Genomic DNA, 17,154 nt, shown 5'->3' with positions numbered 1-17,154 from the left:
TGTACAGATGCAGACTATTTACAGCAGGTGGCCCTGCCCTGGACAGTGTGAGCATAACCTCATCTGTACCTCTTGGCCTGGGGACTGGGACCAAAGCAGATATATATTCTCAACTCTTCCAAGTAGGCCCAGACAGAGCATTTAATACAGCACAGGGAAAGCAGTAGCAGCTTAGCATTTATCAATAAAAAGTAGTTAGACTAAATAGAAGTTATAAGACTAAAGAAGTAAATTATACAACTAGAGATGTTTTACATTATTAACACAACTAAAGCATCCTGTCCAGCATCCACATTGCTTTCCTCTGATCTTAAACCTATTGTTAACACAAAGATAGATTCCTGTCTGCACCTACCTAAACCCTCTTCAATCTAGGTAAGATTTTCGTCTCAACAAGTTTAATGCCCTGTTAGTGTTCTTGCAAAAAAACCTTCCTTTTGCATTTGAGGACTTATTTTTTCTTTTCTTACATCCATTTTTATTCTGTAGGCAACTAACCACTGCTAGCACACACCTCATCTCAGTGCAGCACTTGAATTTGCCATATCACTTCTGTATGGCATTCTTTATTTACTCATTTCATTACATGACTGAATTACCAGTGAAGATTCTTTACATATTCTTTATATTTTCCATGAAATCCTAGTCTCTCTGAGGTGGGAACTCTAAGCAGTTCTGAGCTTTGACTTGACAGCCAGCACTGGGGCTTGCTTCCTTTCACTCATCTCAAAGAAGCAGCCAACTAGAACTGCTAATTCTAAATCTGTCCAACATCTGCTTTGTAGTGAGCCCTCGTTTCACCCGTGGTGCAGAATAGCATTCACACCACGATATATTCCAAAATACTAGATCACTTTTTCCATGACATGGCAGAGGCAAAGTGATTTATGCAGAGGACTGCTGCTAATTCCAGGAATGACAAGGTCTGGCACAACAAGCTGAGTATACCTGCTGATCCATCTCTGTACCTGGAAAGCTAAATGCATATTCAAGGACTAGCATTTTTCTTCAAATAATGGGATTGACTACAACTGTGTACATTTCAAGACACTAGTTTAAGTTAGCAGCAGAAAAATGTCTGCTCTTCTAAGCACAGAATTGAGTGAAGGAAGGTTGCTGCCACAAGGAGACTCTTATTTCCAGAGGAATCAGAACTAACATAGGGCACTTAGTTCATTTCCAATTACAAAAGCACAAACTTTTAATCCTCTATGTGGCAAGCATGAACTCAGACTGAAGTTTCTCTCTGTGTATTCTGATGTATTCCAATTTGACAATTCTAGCTTTCACATGTCCAACCAGCCAAACAATTCTGTTTCACATTTGTTTCCTTATAGTGAGGAGTTAATACAAATGCCTAAAAGGGTCTGCTTTTCTTATTCCCACTTTGCTTGATCTGCCTTCACGAGCTTTTAACATTACCATGTTGCTGAGTCAATCAAACATGCAAGCATCTGGATTCATTGGGATGTGACCAGAAAGTATGAGAGCAAAGATTTTTTTCATATTCTCTCAGTGTACTTTTTATCTCAGTCTGAGACATTGTTTGTTTTCTCCGGAGTCAGGGCCAGCCTAGGGAACAGTGGTAAAGTATACTGAAGCCAGACTAATTGTGTACAGTGTGCTGTGATGTTCCAGAATTTGGTTAGCGATTCCACAATGAAATCTTTTTAGCTCTGCACTGGCATCTTTACCGGAACAAGAGGGAAAAAGATAGTCTGCACTAGAAAAGCAACAGTGTTAGAAGACCCAGCACAGAGACACCTTCCTTATCCTATATAATTACTTTGAGCATTAATCATGGGATGTAATGGGGCTGATGCCATGGCTACAAAAGTAGCAGTAACATCAGGATTATTTAGCACCCATACAAGATATGCCCTATACATTCCTAAGCGATTCACAGCTGTAGATCAATAATTCAATGGTTGCAGCTACGTAAGGAGTGAGGCGCTCACTGCTACACATTGCTATGGGTGACATTTTCATGTAGTATATAAAAATGAAAAACCTCACAGAGGGCTTAATTTTTCCGGCTGTATCAGCTGGTTAAATAAAAGATTATCACCTCTTGTACAAATCTAGCTTGTAAAATTAAAGATTTGTTTACACTGGGTTTCTTAAGCCTCGATGAACCTCTTTGCATAGCTCTCTAATGTGAACATTTTGCAGTAGTGCACACCGGGAGTCTAAGTGGTGTGGTTTGTGGCTTATTTGCCCACTTGTCAGTAAATCGCCAGCACTGAAAGGTAACCATGTTGATAGGTGAGTCAGGAGCAGACAGGCCCTGGATCATCTTAGCATTACCAAATACATTAATTCTCCGGGGGATTTGTACCAGCTGGGGTATTAACCCCAATATTAAGGCCAAATTCCAAAGACAAAGTACAACAATCGTGCAAAGTACAGGGACTCTCTCTTTGTTGGTATCCCTCTTTTCCAAGAGGCTTAGAAGCAAAGAGAAAAGACGGGGGTTGAAAATCACATGCCCAGTTGTTCCAGGTCAGGCTGTCCCTGGTCCAGAGCGGAGCTGAACACCCAGCCAGCGCTGGGGTGACAATAAAGCCGATGATGCAGCACAGGCAACACAACAAAGTGGCTAGCGTTCGCTATAAAACAGTTCAGTGTTCGCCTTGCAGCCCGTACAAGCAGAACGAGCCGCTGCTTTTCTGCACGGCGGAGTCATCCGATGTTTGCTTTAATTTCGGGGGGGGAAAGGGGGGAAGCGTGGAGCGTGAGTCAGATGCTCCCGCAGCTGGGAGGGCGAGGAGGCGGCCAGCAGGGACCCTGACTCACCAGGGCTGCGTGCCAAATGCCTTCTTCGAGCCTAGCTCAGCAATTGGAAGTGAACTCGGGGGCTTTGGGACAGCTCTTGGAGTTGGAGCAGGCAAGAGGACCAGGGATGCGCGAGGGTGGGGAGGCAGCGAGCCCGGCGGGGCTGGACCGCGCTGCGGGGAGGCTTGGGGAAAGCCCAAACAAACATTTCTCCTTCGTGACCGCCGGCAGGGAGGGAGGGAAATACCCCCTCCTCTCGCCCTAGAGGGTGGTGGGGGCGCAGAGGAGCCGGAGCCGGCGCCGTCCCCCCCTTACCTCACCGCCACATTCCCCAGCGAGTGAGCTCAGCTGTTCACGCAGCCTCTCGCCTTTTATGGTCAAACAACTTTGCCTGGGCGAGGCTTTTTTCGCGAGTTGGTAGGAAGCTCAGCAGCTCCCCCACCTTTCGCTTCGGCTGGTTCTGCCGGGCAGGCAGGGCCGAGGCAGCGCAGCCCGGGGACCGCGATTCCCCTCCCCGCTCCCCCCGAGCCCCAGCCCCGGAGGTGAGTGTGTTTGCTCTCGACTCAGCGAAACAGCCTTTGTCCGCAGCCCTGGGGCTGGTGCGGAGCGAGAAGCGGTGCAGGTTTGCAGGCGCTTCCCCCCTCCAAATCTCCAGCCTAGGTTGCGGGTTTGCAGGCGCTTCCACCCCTCCCCCCCAATCTCCAGCCTGGGTTGCGGGTTTGCAGGCTCCCCCCCATGTTTCCAGCCTGGGTTGTAGGTTTGCAGGCCTACACCCCCCCACCCCCTCCCATTTCCAGCCCAGGTTGCGGGTTTGCAGGCTCCCCCTCCCATTTTCAGCCCGGGTTGCGGGTTTGCAGGCTCCCCCCATATTTCCAGCCCGGGTTGCGGGTTTGCAGGCTTCCTCCCCTTCTCCAGCCCGGGTTGCGGGTTTGCAGGCTCCCCCCCCCCGCCCCAGCCCGGATTGCGGGCGCTCCCCCGCCCCCCAGGGCTGCTTCCCTGTACAAGGTCTATGGGCCTGATTTACGTTCGTGGCTCCTCTCTTGTCTTTTTTCGCTTGTGTGTGAATTTGGTGAGTTTTCTTTCCTCCTGGTGAAATGGAAGCAGTCAAACGCTCCAATGTAGCTCCAGCAGTGGGGGAGAGGGAGGGCGTGTTGCCTGGTTTTGCTTGGGACAAGCTCTCTTTTGTGTGCGTACGGATGAGTGAGGCACCTATGGAGCCTTTTTCCAGATGTGCTCGAGAGTGAGTTGTCTGGGGTTCTTTGTGCATGAGGTTTGTTTGATTTATGAGTTTCTGTCTCTCTGGGAGTGCCCTGACAAAGAGAAGGTGTGAGTGCTTGCAAAGTCGTATATAAAGTTTTAAATAGGTTTGTATAGTGTTTTTCCTCTCCTGCCCCCCCCATCCTTTTGCACAGGGTGGAGGCAAGCTTAGCATCTGCGGGAGAAGTTTGTAGCTTTGAACGATCCCCTCCCCCAGCCCAGTTGCTGTAAGGCTCTACTTAGCAGTTTGCATAGCTGATAGGACTTTGCTCTCTTTGAAGCTTTCTAACTTCGAGCCAGGCTGGCAGAACTTCCTGGAATTGGTTTGTATGAGAGAATGAAAACAACCATAACTCCCATATCTGTTCACTTCAGAGTTCTTATTTTTCGCTATACTTCTCCTGCCCCCACCTTCTTGCTTGGGAAGAAGTTGGCAATAGGGGGAAGTACAGATGCAGTGCGTCAGAGAGCTGAGCAAACTTTTACTTGGTCTGCTTGTGTGGCCGGAGCCAAACTGCTTCCTGCCAACAGAGGTGAGAACTACCACTCGGTGCTCTGCTTCCCCAGGTTCATCCACCATTTGTTACCCCATGAAAGGAGCTGAGCTTTTGAAAGTGGTGTCTTTGGGTCAACGAACTGAAAGTTATCTGGGTGCATAACAGGTGGCAGATCTACCATTGGACCTTCTGGGAGTTGATACTGCTCCTGAGGCAGGTGTCATTTGGGTCTGTCCTGCTGCTTCTCCCTGCTCTCTGTTGGAGAGAAACACCATATGATGCAACTAAGTGTCTTGACTGCATCCTTTGGGGACATCTTTCCTCATAGCTCCACTTGAGTAATTGTAAACGCTGTTACAGCAGGCAGAAAAATGTCTCCCCTGAGGGAAAGTGTGAGGATGAGAACGATTTGAGATTAGGTCTGCTGGTGTGACACTTCTCTCCAGTAACTTTTACTGTTAGTGCCACAGGACTTGCGTGAGCTGTGTGTTCCTGCTGAGGCTTAGGTGATATTGGCAATGTCACAGGTGGCTTTCATGAGGCCAGCCTTTCTCAGCCTGTTTGGTCTGTGTGTGGTTGGACCAATAAACAGAAGTGAGGATGAGCAGGGGCAGCTGCTGGATGGAGACAGATCTGAGCAGAAAGGGCCTTAAGCGTGACATAGCATAATGGGAAACAGGCTGCTTTGAATTAAGGGAGACAAGAGCTGCTGGTCACAAAGCCAGCACTTTTTTGTGAAGCAGCTGACACTGCAAGACTTGTCTCTGTGTTAATTAACCCCAATATGGAACATTATCAGAAGTGATGGTGTCACTGTGGTGTTCTGCTCATAATGCTGTCAATTCTGGTAGACCTACTACCAAGTGGTTCATTGCACCGTAGTGAAATAGTGGAGCACAAGGTAGAATTCTTTGGAGAAAGGCTTGAGGTCTTTTTAGTACCTTCTGTAGCGCAGTAGGAAGCTGCAGACTGAAGGGAGTTGATCAGTCCCCTCTGACTTGCAAGTCTGTTGACCTTCCCAAGTCTTGAAGGACTGAGGACAGACCTTGCTCATTACTATTCTGCCTTGGCGCTTTCCCATGTTGGATCTTGTAGAAGCCCAGCTCTTTGGGTGCTGCTCACTGTGTAGCCTCTTCCCCCTTCTGAAAAGCCCAGCAGAGTTCATCAAGGTGCATGCAACTCATCAGCCCTCCACAAAGGAAACAAAAAGTGAAGCAACATGGCCTTCACACACATGGTTGCTCTATCTTGCCATGGTGCACTGGGAGCACTTTGAACTGGGCATGCAAGTCTTTCTTACCAGCAGCCATGAGTGAATTAGACTAGACATAAAGAAGAATTTATTCACGATGGGAGTGGTGAAGCACTGGAACAAGTTGCCCAGGGAAGTTGTGGCTGCCCCATCCCTGGAGGTGTTCGAGGCCTTGGGCAGCCTGATCTGGTGGGGCGTGTTCCTGCCCATTGCGGAGGTTTGGAACTGAATGATCTTTAAGGTCTCTTTCAACCCAAACCATTCTGTGATTCCAGTTTAGCAGTGGGCGGATGTTTGTGGCACCAGGGCTGTCTGTCCCAGCAGCTGTTCTTGTCCATGCGAGGGAGGCCAACAGCGTGGAGGGGCACTGATGTGAACACGCCAGCTTGCAATGCTGGCACAGAGCCCCCGCGCTGGCTGTTGAGCTGGGATGTTGGGAGGACCACAGGCACGCCAGGCTTTACAACAAAGCGTCTGGCTTCGTAGAGATTTCTAGCACGGTTGAAGTTCCTGGCCCGGATTGCAGGACTAGGGGAATCCTAGAGATGTAGCTCTCCGAAGACCATCGGCTCCCGAGCGAGCTGGCTCGGCAGGGATGCTCGAGCCTGGCTGTGGGGAGGAGGTGGAGGATGAGCGCGTTCGTGTGCAGTCGCCCCGGGGGCGGGGCGGGCGCCGCGGTCACCCTCGCCGGGGGCGGGGAGCGGAGAAAGCGGGGAGGCGGGATCCGGGAGAGCTGGGGGCTCTGTCCGGGGATGTGACAGCAGCGAGCTCCTCGCCCACCCTCGTGTTCCGGGGCTGCCTGCGTTTCTCCGGCATGCAGGGCTCTGGAGGTGAGGGATGGGGGGATGCGGTGGGCTGGAAGTGAGGGGAGGAGGATGCAGGGCTCTGGAGTTGAGGGGTGGAGGATGCAGGGCTCTGGAGGTGAGGGGTGGTGGGATGCAAGGCTCTGGAGGTGAGGGATGACATGCAGGGCTCTGGAGGCGAGGGACGGGGGGATGCAGGGGTCTGGAGGCGAGGGCCGGAGGGCTCGAGGTGAGGGATGGGGGATCGCAGGGCTCTGGAGGTGAGGAGGGTCACAGGGCTCTGGAGGTGAGGGGCAGGGGGACACGGGGGGTATGCAAGGGTTGGGTAAAGGAGAATGTTACTTGGGCTGTCACAGGCTGGGGTCAAGAGGAACCAGCTGGTGTTCTCTGGTAACTGGGGGAAAGGAAATGCCTGCTCCAGTTTGGGAGAGCATGCATGGAGCTGGATGTGTGCGGTGGAGAGCTATCGCTCTGGTGCCCCACTATTCTTCTCTCCAGCATGCGTGCAGGGTTCTTGTGCAGCAAAGAGCTTGACTTCCTCTGTGGCAAGAACCCCTTTGTGGTCAGTGTCGTACTGACTTGAGATAGTGAAGGGTGCTGGCTCATTCGAGCTGTCTGCAGTTTTTGTGCCTCCTTTTTTCCGTGCTGAACCTGGAAATGGTCTGTGCTTTGCTCAGGCTCCTCAGCCTCTGGCTGGACTTAAACTCTTATCTTTCTGTTTCACATGTTCCTCTTTCCACTCCAGCCTAAGGCTGACTTCATATAGTTTTCCTCCTCTTCTTTCCTGCTAGGTACTGAGAAGATGGCCTCCCCAGGTGCCCCAGGGACCCGCATGACATCTACAGTCAATATCAATATTTCTACCCCTTCCTTCTACAACCCGCAGAAGAAGTTTGCACCTGTGGTCGCCCCTAAACCCAAGGTGAACCCCTTCAAGGCTGGGAGTGCATCAGAGTCACCGGTGCCCCCACCTCCTGGAGCTGGCGCTCAGCGTGCTCAGATAGGGAAGGTGGGGGAGATTCCATCAGCGTCTACATCCATGCTGGCAGAAGGTAGGTGAGGGCTGGCGTCACAGATGTGAACATGCATTTCAGAATTCTCAGGGTGTGAGGTCTGTAACGGGGCTAAATGTAAGAATAGAGGCATAACTGCTGTAAGTAATGCTCTAGAGCTCTTGCTCTAGTTTGGCAGGTTCTACAACAAGATACAACTGTTGTAGAGTGATCTCAAAGTACGTAGTATTTCCTTTCCTAATGGAGATACTACATGAAGGCAGTCCTGAGTTGAACTGATGCCGGAGGAATGCAATGGATTTTTCATAGTATTCCCTGAGTGCATTATTGCATAACTGTAGTCAGTTTCTGGCCAGCCATGTCTGAGAGCAAACGTTTCAGAGAAGTTGGCCCTGATTGGTGATGGTGCTATTCTCCTCCTTGTTGATTCTTATCAGCTCAAGCTGGTTGTTTCTGGCTGTAGGGATCCTTCTCATGGACTCAGCAATAGCCATCTTTGCTGCTGGAGATGAGGAAGAAGAAATAATTGTATGAAAAAATGGTGAAAGCTATCATAAACAGGAAATGAGTCTTGGAGTTTGTATGGCTTGTAGAGTTTTAGACTTTTTCGTAGTGTTTTGAGTTGGGCATGTTTTCCTGTGCAGAGCAGCTTGCTTTAGTGTGGTTTTCTTTTTTTTTTTTTTTTTTATTTCCGAGGGGGGTGGTGGTGTTGGTTTTTTTTTTTTTTTTGTTGGTTAGTTGTTTTTTTTGTCCTTGAAGAAGCAGAAGGTTCATGGTTGTGTGGCTCCTTAGTTGGAATTTATCTGCATGGGACCACCAGAAATCTCCCTAGGGACCTCTTGCTAATGCTTGATGCTGCATATTAGTTCAAGAATCTTATCAGACTGCACCTCAGACAGGGGACATATGTGTGTTTGAAATTCTTTCATTTCACTGTCTAGCACAGACTGTGCAACACTGATGTTTTCTAAGCTAGCGTGCTAAGTCAGTGGGCAGCTTATCTGATGGTAGGAAGGCTGACCCTGTGCTCAAAGGAGGCAAATTATTAAGTCTTTTTTTCCATTTTTCAAGTTACAAGGGCTTTAGCATGTTGGTGCTTCTGTCTTCTAGAATTGTACCAGCTCACTCTGACCTTTCTCATACATTTTTGGCTGGAATCTTGTGTCTGCAATTCAAGATCCCATTCTAGGCTTTATGACTTTCTGCTATAATTGTGTGGATTAGAGATGCATCTGTCGGAAAGTCTCAAACTGACACACGTACATTACCTGAAGAACAAAAGTAGACAGATGGGTGTTAAAAATTATTTTTCAATATACAGCACGAGTGGAGGATTTGGTGTTGTTTGTTCCACGTCTCCCCTCCTTTTTCCTTATAAAGCTTTTTATAGAGGAATTAACAACAGAAAGATTAGCAAAAGAACCACTTGGCCTAAACTGCTGTGGGTAAGGGCTGCCAGCAAGATATCTGAAGTACACATGAACCACCAAAACGCAGTAATGAGAGGAATGCAACCAATTTGATTCTTCTCTGAATTCTCTCTCCTATCCCCTATCCCTTTCTTATACACCCCTCAAATAAATAGTAATGTAATATAAAGCCATACTAATTGGTCTCTTTGTTTTAGATGACAAGATGGCTAAATTAGTACTGCTAATTAGGAATGTTAAATTTAGTATTGTTTGTTCTGTAAATCAGGTATAGTAACTTTGTAAGGAAATTTTTGCCTTATATGAATAATTCATGAAACAGGCTTTTAGTGCATCCGAAACACTGTGACAGCAGATTGGGGCTTTGTTACTGTAATGTTCTGTATCATTTCAGTAAACCAAAATGCAAACGTATACGAACTTGATCCCAACTTGTTGTTTCGAACAAAAAATACCAGCCTACTTCCTCCCCAAGTAGAATTTCTGTGGCACAGGAAGGCTTGGAAGAGATGATGCATATCAGTGCAGTTTATGCATTCCACTGGCTAATAAGATTTCAGCTTTCGTTTTCTGAAAGGGCAGCATCATCTCCCTTAAGTGACAGATGAGAAGTCCTTATAAGGTCTGTTGACAACAGCAGGATGTAAAGAGGAGAGCTTTAGATTACTGCTGTTAAAAGTTACACATGGTGTAGCAAAAGTGAAAAACATGGTCTTTCACCCTACTGCTGGTTGAAGCTAGCTAGAAAGAGAGGTGGGTGTCCAGAAAAGTGGACGTGGAAGTTATACCTTCTTTTCTTCAGTGTTCTTTGCTGCTTAAGTCATGAGGACAACTTCTTCCATACATGGTTAAGGGAAGCAGATTCACCTTTCTTTGACTGTGTTGTAGTAGATGTTTGGTTTTGCATGTTCTTCATCTTCAGCAAATATGAGTAAGTGGAAGCAATGGGTTTTTCTTCTAGGAGACCGAGGCACTCTGACGCTTTTCAGCCTGCTTAAAAGGGTTCTGGGAAGTCTCTCATGTCCTAATCTGTATTGGGCATGGGGCCATTTTAGCCTCCAAAAAGAAACCTGTTTTCATCTCTCAGAAAAATGAAGCAATCTCAAAGATTCTTCATATGCATAAGGGGAAGTTAGGCCAACTTGGGGGTTTTTTTTCCCCACTTGTTTCTTGTAGTGCTTACTAGCCAGCTGGGAGGTGCCAGCTTACTTCCCTGTAATAACACAAGCTTTTTAGAGTCTGCTGGCTTCCCTTTTAATGCCGCTCTCATTTCAGCAATCTGAATCCATTACTGGCAAGAGAAGCCTGTGTCAGGGACCAAAGAATGAGAGGAGGAGTGCAGCAGGGCATACTAAGACATGTTTCCCAATTATACAATTACTCTTCCCAGTGACTAACTGCAGTATCTACAGAGGAAAGTTTATATGATGGCAGACAGCTTTGGACAGTTGTCCTTGATGGGTGCTGAGGTACCCTGGGTACTGGGGAACTACCTGCTGTAATACTTTCAAGACCTCTCCAGGGATTTGCACTGGCTAAGGGTAAGAAATGATCCAAAACTTTTTTATTCTTCCCCACAGACCTGCCACCACCACCTCCTCCTCCACCTGGTGAAGAAGCAAGCTTCTCCTCAAACTGTGCTTTTCCCCCACCTCCACCACCCTTTGAAGAGCCTTTTCCACCAGCACCAGAAGATTTTCCTTCTCTCCCTCCTCCTCCTCCACTGATGTTTGATGAAGAGCCTGTGAGCAAAGAATGTTCTCCGCAGGTGAGTGAGGTCAAGGGAAGTATAGTTTCTTGTGATACTCTGTGAGTTGGGATTACTTTTCGCTACTCTCTAAACTCAGCATCAGGAGGCTCTGAGATCTGGGAAACAAGAGAATGCTATCACCTTATGGACTGGCATAGATCAGGGTCAGCTGTCTGGACTACAGTTCTGCAGATGAAGGACCTGGGGTTCATGGTGGACAGTGAGTTGAATGTGAGCCAGTAATAAAAGTCAACCACATGCTGGGCTGCGTTTGTGAGAGTGTAGTCGGCAGGACAAGGATGGTGATAGTTCCACTCTTCTGTGCTACTGAGGCTGCATCTTGAAGAACTGTTGCCAGTTGGGTTTCTCAGTATAATAACCCCAGAGGAATGCTGAACTAGATGCAGTCCAGCAAACGGTCATGGCAATCACTAGGGGTTGAAGAACTTGATGCGAGAGCTGACTTTGTTCAGCTTGCAGAAGAGGAGGCCAAGGCAGGCATCTAACTGCAGTCTACAATACGTAGAGGAGGCTGGAGAAAAAAGATTCTTCTTACGGGGGCACAACAAGAGAACAAGAGACAATGGACACAAATTGCAGCAAGGGAAAGTCCTGTTGGACGGAAGAAAAGGCTGTTCCACTCCAAGGGTGGCTCAACACCAGCACAGGTGCCCAGAGAGGCTGGGGAGTTTGCGTCCTTGGAGATGTTCAGAAATCACCTGGATAAAGATCCTGAGCAACCTGATCTGCTTGGAAGTTAGCCCTGCTATGAGCAGGGTGTTGGACTAGAGACCTCCTTTTCCCACTGTTTGTAGACCTTGGAGGTTGTGCCTTGTTCACCTTCACCAACTTGCTATCCACTCAGAGGAAGGAGCAGATCCATGGTCCAAAGTGTCAAAATCTGCTATTGTAAGGGGATGCGCCCACGTCTGTGGCCATTCCTGTAACGTGTTCTGCTCCCTCTTTCTTTATGGATGGGGGTGCAGGTATGTGGCAAGATGAGCAGCACTGATCTTGAGATTGACTCACTATCCATAATGTTGGATGGCGTGGAAAAGAATGACTACTTCAGATCCTGGGTGAGCTCTCCAGAACATTACAGGTGGAGGAAGAGATGACTAGTTTGCTGAAAATAGGTAGTGAGAAGGGTGCTGCTGAAGATTAAAATGTCTGGATAAACCATAGTGTGAAAGTATACATGAAGGACCAGAAAGCATAGAAAATGCAACTTGTCAGGACTGCTAAATATTTAGCAGTCCGGCAATTCTTAGCATTGTGGGTCTGGGATAGCTGTGGACTTACTGCTATAGATAGCATATTTTCTCCTCTACCTCACTGGTAACTGCCTGTTTCTTTGCTGCTTCCCTTTACAGGTACCTCCAGGATCCACAGATTCTCTGGAGAAACCATTGGCCCCAAAAGCCCATGTGGAAATACCATCTGCACCCAGACATGCTCCTCATTCCTTTCCTTCCAAATTCACTCCAAAGCCAAGTGGAAGCTTCCCTTTCAAGCCCCCTGGTGTGGATATGAACCCTGCCCCAACCCCATGGGCAGCCCCACAGCAACGCAAGGAGCCCCTAGCACCAGTCCCTCCACCTCCCTCACTCCCTCCTGCTCAGCCTACCCCTAAATTCAGCCCAACTGCTCTTGGTGGTTCTCCAAAGTTTGGGTCCAAATCAGGTGCCGATGTTCCCACACCTCCCTTGAACTCTACAAGATACCCTACCTCCCTTCAGACTCAGTTCACAGCCCCTTCACCTTCAGGTTCCTCCTCACGGCCACAGCCTCCCAATTTCACCTATGCTCAGCAGAGGGAAAGACCCCAAGTGCAGGAGAAGCCACATCCCACAGAAAAACCTGCTGCTGCGAAAGACACGGTAAGGGTCATAGCCGTGGGACTGGTGTCTTTGGGCAGGCAGCACGTTGCTGGGAGTGGAGTTGGAGAATGAGGAGGGAGGGTGTGTCCCAGGCTAGGGGGAGCTGTTATCATCTGAGAGAGATGTAGCTAGAGACAGTGGTGGGGAGGAACAGGGCTTTGTGTGAAGGTGGAAAGAGGTAAGCACAGTGGATGGTGGATTGTCCCCTAGAGAGAGACACGGAGAGGAGAAGTAAAGGTAAGACAAGTAGGTTTATTAAAGACAGGGTGGGAGGGAGTCTGTCTATATGTGACCTTTGGGATTGAATGTTTCTTCTTCCTGCAGCATAGATTCACAGGCTCCAGCGCAGATCCACCTAGGGGAAATTCCTGTCTAACCATGAAGGAGGTAGAAGAGCTGGAGATGTTGACTCAGAAACTAATGAAGGATATGGAGCATCCGCCCTCAGTAGAGGCCACTACTTCTGGTGCGTTCCCTCAGTGGATAGCAGTAGGATTAACTGTGGTGGGTTTTTTCATCTTTCCTAATCCCTTTCTTCCATTGACAGAGCTCTGTGGCTTCTGCCGGAAGCCCCTATCACGAACTCAGCCAGCTGTGCGAGCCCTGGACTCCCTTTTCCATATGGAATGCTTTACCTGCTTCAAATGTGAGAAGCAGCTGCAGGGGCAGCAGTTCTACAATGTGGATGAGAAACCCTTCTGTGAGGACTGCTATGCTGTGAGTCACTGGGATGAAAGCTGCTGGAAAGAGCTGAGCTTTCTGTTACTACCGTCTCATGCTTTCCCATCCTCCTTCCATCTTGACTGTCTGTGGGGTGGCCTTGCTGGGAGTGAGAGATTGGATTAATGTCTCACTTGTTTCCTTTGGGTTCAGGGGACCTTGGAAAAGTGCAGTGTTTGCAAACAGACCATCACGGACCGGATGCTGAAGGCCACTGGTAACTCGTACCATCCCCAATGCTTCACCTGCGTAATGTGCCATACCCCTCTTGAAGGCACCTCTTTTATTGTGGACCAGGCCAACCAGCCTCACTGTGTGGATGACTACCACAGGTATGGAGAGAGGATGTGCATGTGGTGTCTGAAAGAGGGCAGATGCCTTCACACCTGTTTAATTTTAGTGCAGTATGGCATTGGGTTGCCCATGCAGTTTGTTCGACATGAAGTTAAAAATGAATCAGCAACGTACTGTGTAGCAGTTAAGGTCTTTTCCCACCTAAACTTCTTTGTGATTTAGTATTCCCCTACTGGTAATACTATTTTATGGCAGTGAGAAACCTGCATTGAATGTCACCACAGTGGTCATGGCCTCCATATTTTTGTGTGTTGCAGGAAGTATGCTCCACGCTGCTCAGTCTGTAGCGAGCCTATCATGCCAGAGCCTGGAAAGGATGAGACGGTGCGTGTGGTAGCATTGGAGAAAAATTTCCACATGAAATGTTACAAATGTGAGGTAAGCGTGACAGCCCCACTCCTCCCATCTCTCTCATTCCCATCACCAGCAACTGGGCACCTTAGTGTTTGGCCAGGATAGATAACAAAGGTTGTTTTGAATTAATTTAGAGCAATTTTGAAGCAGTTTCAGAAAAATATTAGATATTCACAGACCACAGCTTGATGAACGAGGACTACGCAGGGCTGTAGTCTCTTAACATCCCTAGTACAGCAGCCATGTATACTACTGGAGGAATATGCTGGGATCACAGAACAGGCTAGCTCTTCCCTCAAAATAATATCTCCAATTAGCATCATCAGGGACTGAGCTGTGGACTGTGAGCCATTATCCCAACCCAGTAGGGCATTTCCTGCATCCTTGAATGCATTTACCCTGCTGTTGGCTGTCATTGAGCTCCCTCCCTCTTTCCTTCTCTTATTTAGGACTGTGGGAAGCCGTTGTCCATTGAAGCAGATGAGAATGGGTGCTTTCCACTGGATGGGCACGTGCTCTGCATGAGATGTCATACCGTTCGTGCCAAAACGGCACGCTGAGGAGCTGGGAGTGGGCATACCCTGGAAACCCCTGCATTCAATACTCTTCCCCTCCCTGCCGTTGTCCTGTCCCTCTGCCTGACAAGGCAGGTAGCTGCCAATGGAGACAATGCCAGCGCAGTTCTTTACTCATGTAGGATTCACAGCTACTAGACTTCACTCTGCACACCCACCAAGAAAGAACCTCTTCTCCTGTCACGACTTCCCGGCCACAGTGTAGGCCAGGCTGGGGGCTATGATCAAGGTGAGTGCAGAGTCTGTCTGCTGAAGACTCTGGAGGAGAAAGACTAGACTTCCACTACTGCCTGGCAGAAGTAGCAAGAATGACCTGGTGGCAGGTGCTGGGAAAGGCTGAGCATTCTTCTGTTCCATGGAACCAAGAACAATGACCTTAGAAGGTGGAAGCCTCCATCTCAGCACAACTGCTGTCTTCAATTTTATATTATTTTTTTTTCTTGTGCCACCTAATTATCAGGATGTCTTCCCCTGCCACTTCCCTCACTCCTGGGTTTGAGTGTGGAGGCAGAACATATTGGGAATGTTTTATTGTTGCTGGGAAAAGCTAACCTACTGTAGCTTTTCTGTCTCTAATAGGTTTTTACTGGCTAACTGTCTTGTCATTTTTTTTTCCTTAGCCAGATTAAACTGGCAATGTTTGGAATCCTACTCTGTTCCCAAGTTTGGATTTTTTTTTTTTTTTAAATATATTTTCCTCCCCAAAATGAATTGTTTCCTGGTGTGGTTTCTGGACAGCCAGGCTGGGCACCAGAGTAACAAAGCAATCCAAAGAATGCACGTTTACAAATAAAGGCCATCATAAAGATGGGCAGCACATGGTAAGAAGGCGGCATCTCAGTGCATGGATGAGGATTCAGTAGACTGAGGAACGTCTCCCTGTTCCAGCAGGGATTCTTTCACTGCTGTCAGTGAAAGCTATAGTGTAATTGCAATGTAAGCGTTGCTGCACTGAGCCCCATTTCCTGGACTAAACTCTCAAACTGAACAAAGCTTTGGAATATTGACACTGTCCAACCACTGTTTGCATTCAATAAAATGTGGGTTTTTTCCATTAGCGTGTCTGCTGTATTTTTCAACCACTCAGGAGAATCACTGTCTTGAGCACTGGAGAATGTACGTATAGTTGCTGTTCCACCCAGTCTCCAGAGAGGATGAGAAATTAAAATAGCTGAAAACGTCTTTTCTCTCTCCACCTCCTGGTCTCCTTTTCAAACTGTTTAATTTCCTGCTTTTCTGTGCCTGAAGGAGTAGCTCTCACTCCAAGCAGTGGGAGACTGCTTTTTAGTGCAAGTCTGTAATCTGCTTGGTGGTGTCACTGGGAGGCAAGTTGTTGCAATCCACTTGGCATCAGACTGGAATAAAGTCAGTTTGCTTGCTTTGCCTTAACTATTGCTACTCAGAAGGTGTTTGTGCTTGGTGTTTATGGTTTTAAGCATGTACTGTCTTGGTCACTGCAGGTGAAACTCCTCTTTGTGGTAAGCATCAATGCTTCTACACTTCAAAGACATGAAACTTAACTCTTGTGCCAGTTTTGGGGAGATCTTTAATGAGTCCTTGGAAATTGATCCAGAAAATGCTTTGAGGTTTCCTATAGGATCGTCAAAGAAGAAACAAATTGTACATTTGCTTTCTTTTTCTTATCTGAGTTCTTACTGGTTTGTAGGCATTGTTTTGACTGGTGGTTTCTAGATTATGTGATTAAAAGCTCATGCCCACAAACACACAGGAGCACAGAGGAGAGAAACAAGAACAGGGAAGAGAAGCGGTCTAACTTAACTCCTCCGAGAGCTACTGGAGGACAACAGCCCTGGTGTTTGGGTATGAAACCCATGCAGCAGACTCGATGGGAAGGGTTCTCTGGATCACTTTGCAGATTAAGGGGAGGTTAGTCCTGCTGAGGGGCATGGGGTGCAGGAGGAAGAGTGTTTGGGGACTGTTCAACACTTGTGAATGTGTAGGGGGAGGATCAAAGGCAGGAAAAGGAGTGATCAAGGAGAGGAAGCAGCGTGGGAAAATGGGAATGGCTGTAAAGGGCACAGAAAGGGCTGGCTGCATATATGCTTGCCTGGCCATGCCCTGTGTGTCATCAGTGCAGTCTGTCTCGTCTACTTACTAAACTCTTCTTATTTTTATTTTTGATTTTCCTGTGTGAAGGAACCCTTCATTGCATGTGGAGGTCTAAGTGCCAGCAACTGGAAATACCTGAGTGCATGCATATTGTGTGGGTGCGCATATCCATGCATAATCACTAGCAAAAATCAAGTTGGTAGCTGGTGAGCGAGTCAGGTAAGAGACTTGAGAGCCATGAGTTTGCATGGCTGCAAGTCTGGCCAGATGCTGGAAAGACCAGTCTGAGAGTCAGCTGCTAGAGCTCCCAGGAGGTCCAAGCCAGCTACTCTCAGGTCTAGAAGTCAGATGCTGGACCAGCTATCTGAGAGCAGTTTGCGTCTGTGTATGAGGTAACTGGGAGACCATGGAGTCCTGCGGCCAA

The 17,154-nt window shown here is 48.0% G+C and overlaps 1 protein-coding gene across 1 annotated transcript; it reads left to right on the top strand.

Annotated features, from left to right (window-relative positions):
• Nucleotides 1-6,361: 6,361 nt before the first annotated feature.
• Nucleotides 6,362-15,715, top strand: ZYX (zyxin). The gene is made up of 10 exons (XM_054060459.1): nt 6,362-6,611; nt 7,376-7,636; nt 10,608-10,795; nt 11,764-11,856; nt 12,151-12,657; nt 12,982-13,123; nt 13,205-13,374; nt 13,531-13,709; nt 13,989-14,109; nt 14,535-15,715. Exons 1-10 carry the CDS (start codon nt 6,377-6,379, stop codon nt 14,643-14,645), a joined length of 2,007 nt encoding a protein of 668 aa, XP_053916434.1. The 5' UTR covers nt 6,362-6,376; the 3' UTR covers nt 14,646-15,715.
• The last annotated feature ends 1,439 nt before the right edge of the window (nt 15,716-17,154 follow it).

This window comes from Cuculus canorus, chromosome 1, assembly GCF_017976375.1.
Source record: "Cuculus canorus isolate bCucCan1 chromosome 1, bCucCan1.pri, whole genome shotgun sequence".
NCBI classification, from domain to species: domain Eukaryota; kingdom Metazoa; phylum Chordata; class Aves; order Cuculiformes; family Cuculidae; genus Cuculus; species Cuculus canorus.
This window is presented reverse-complemented; position numbering and strand designations above follow the sequence as displayed.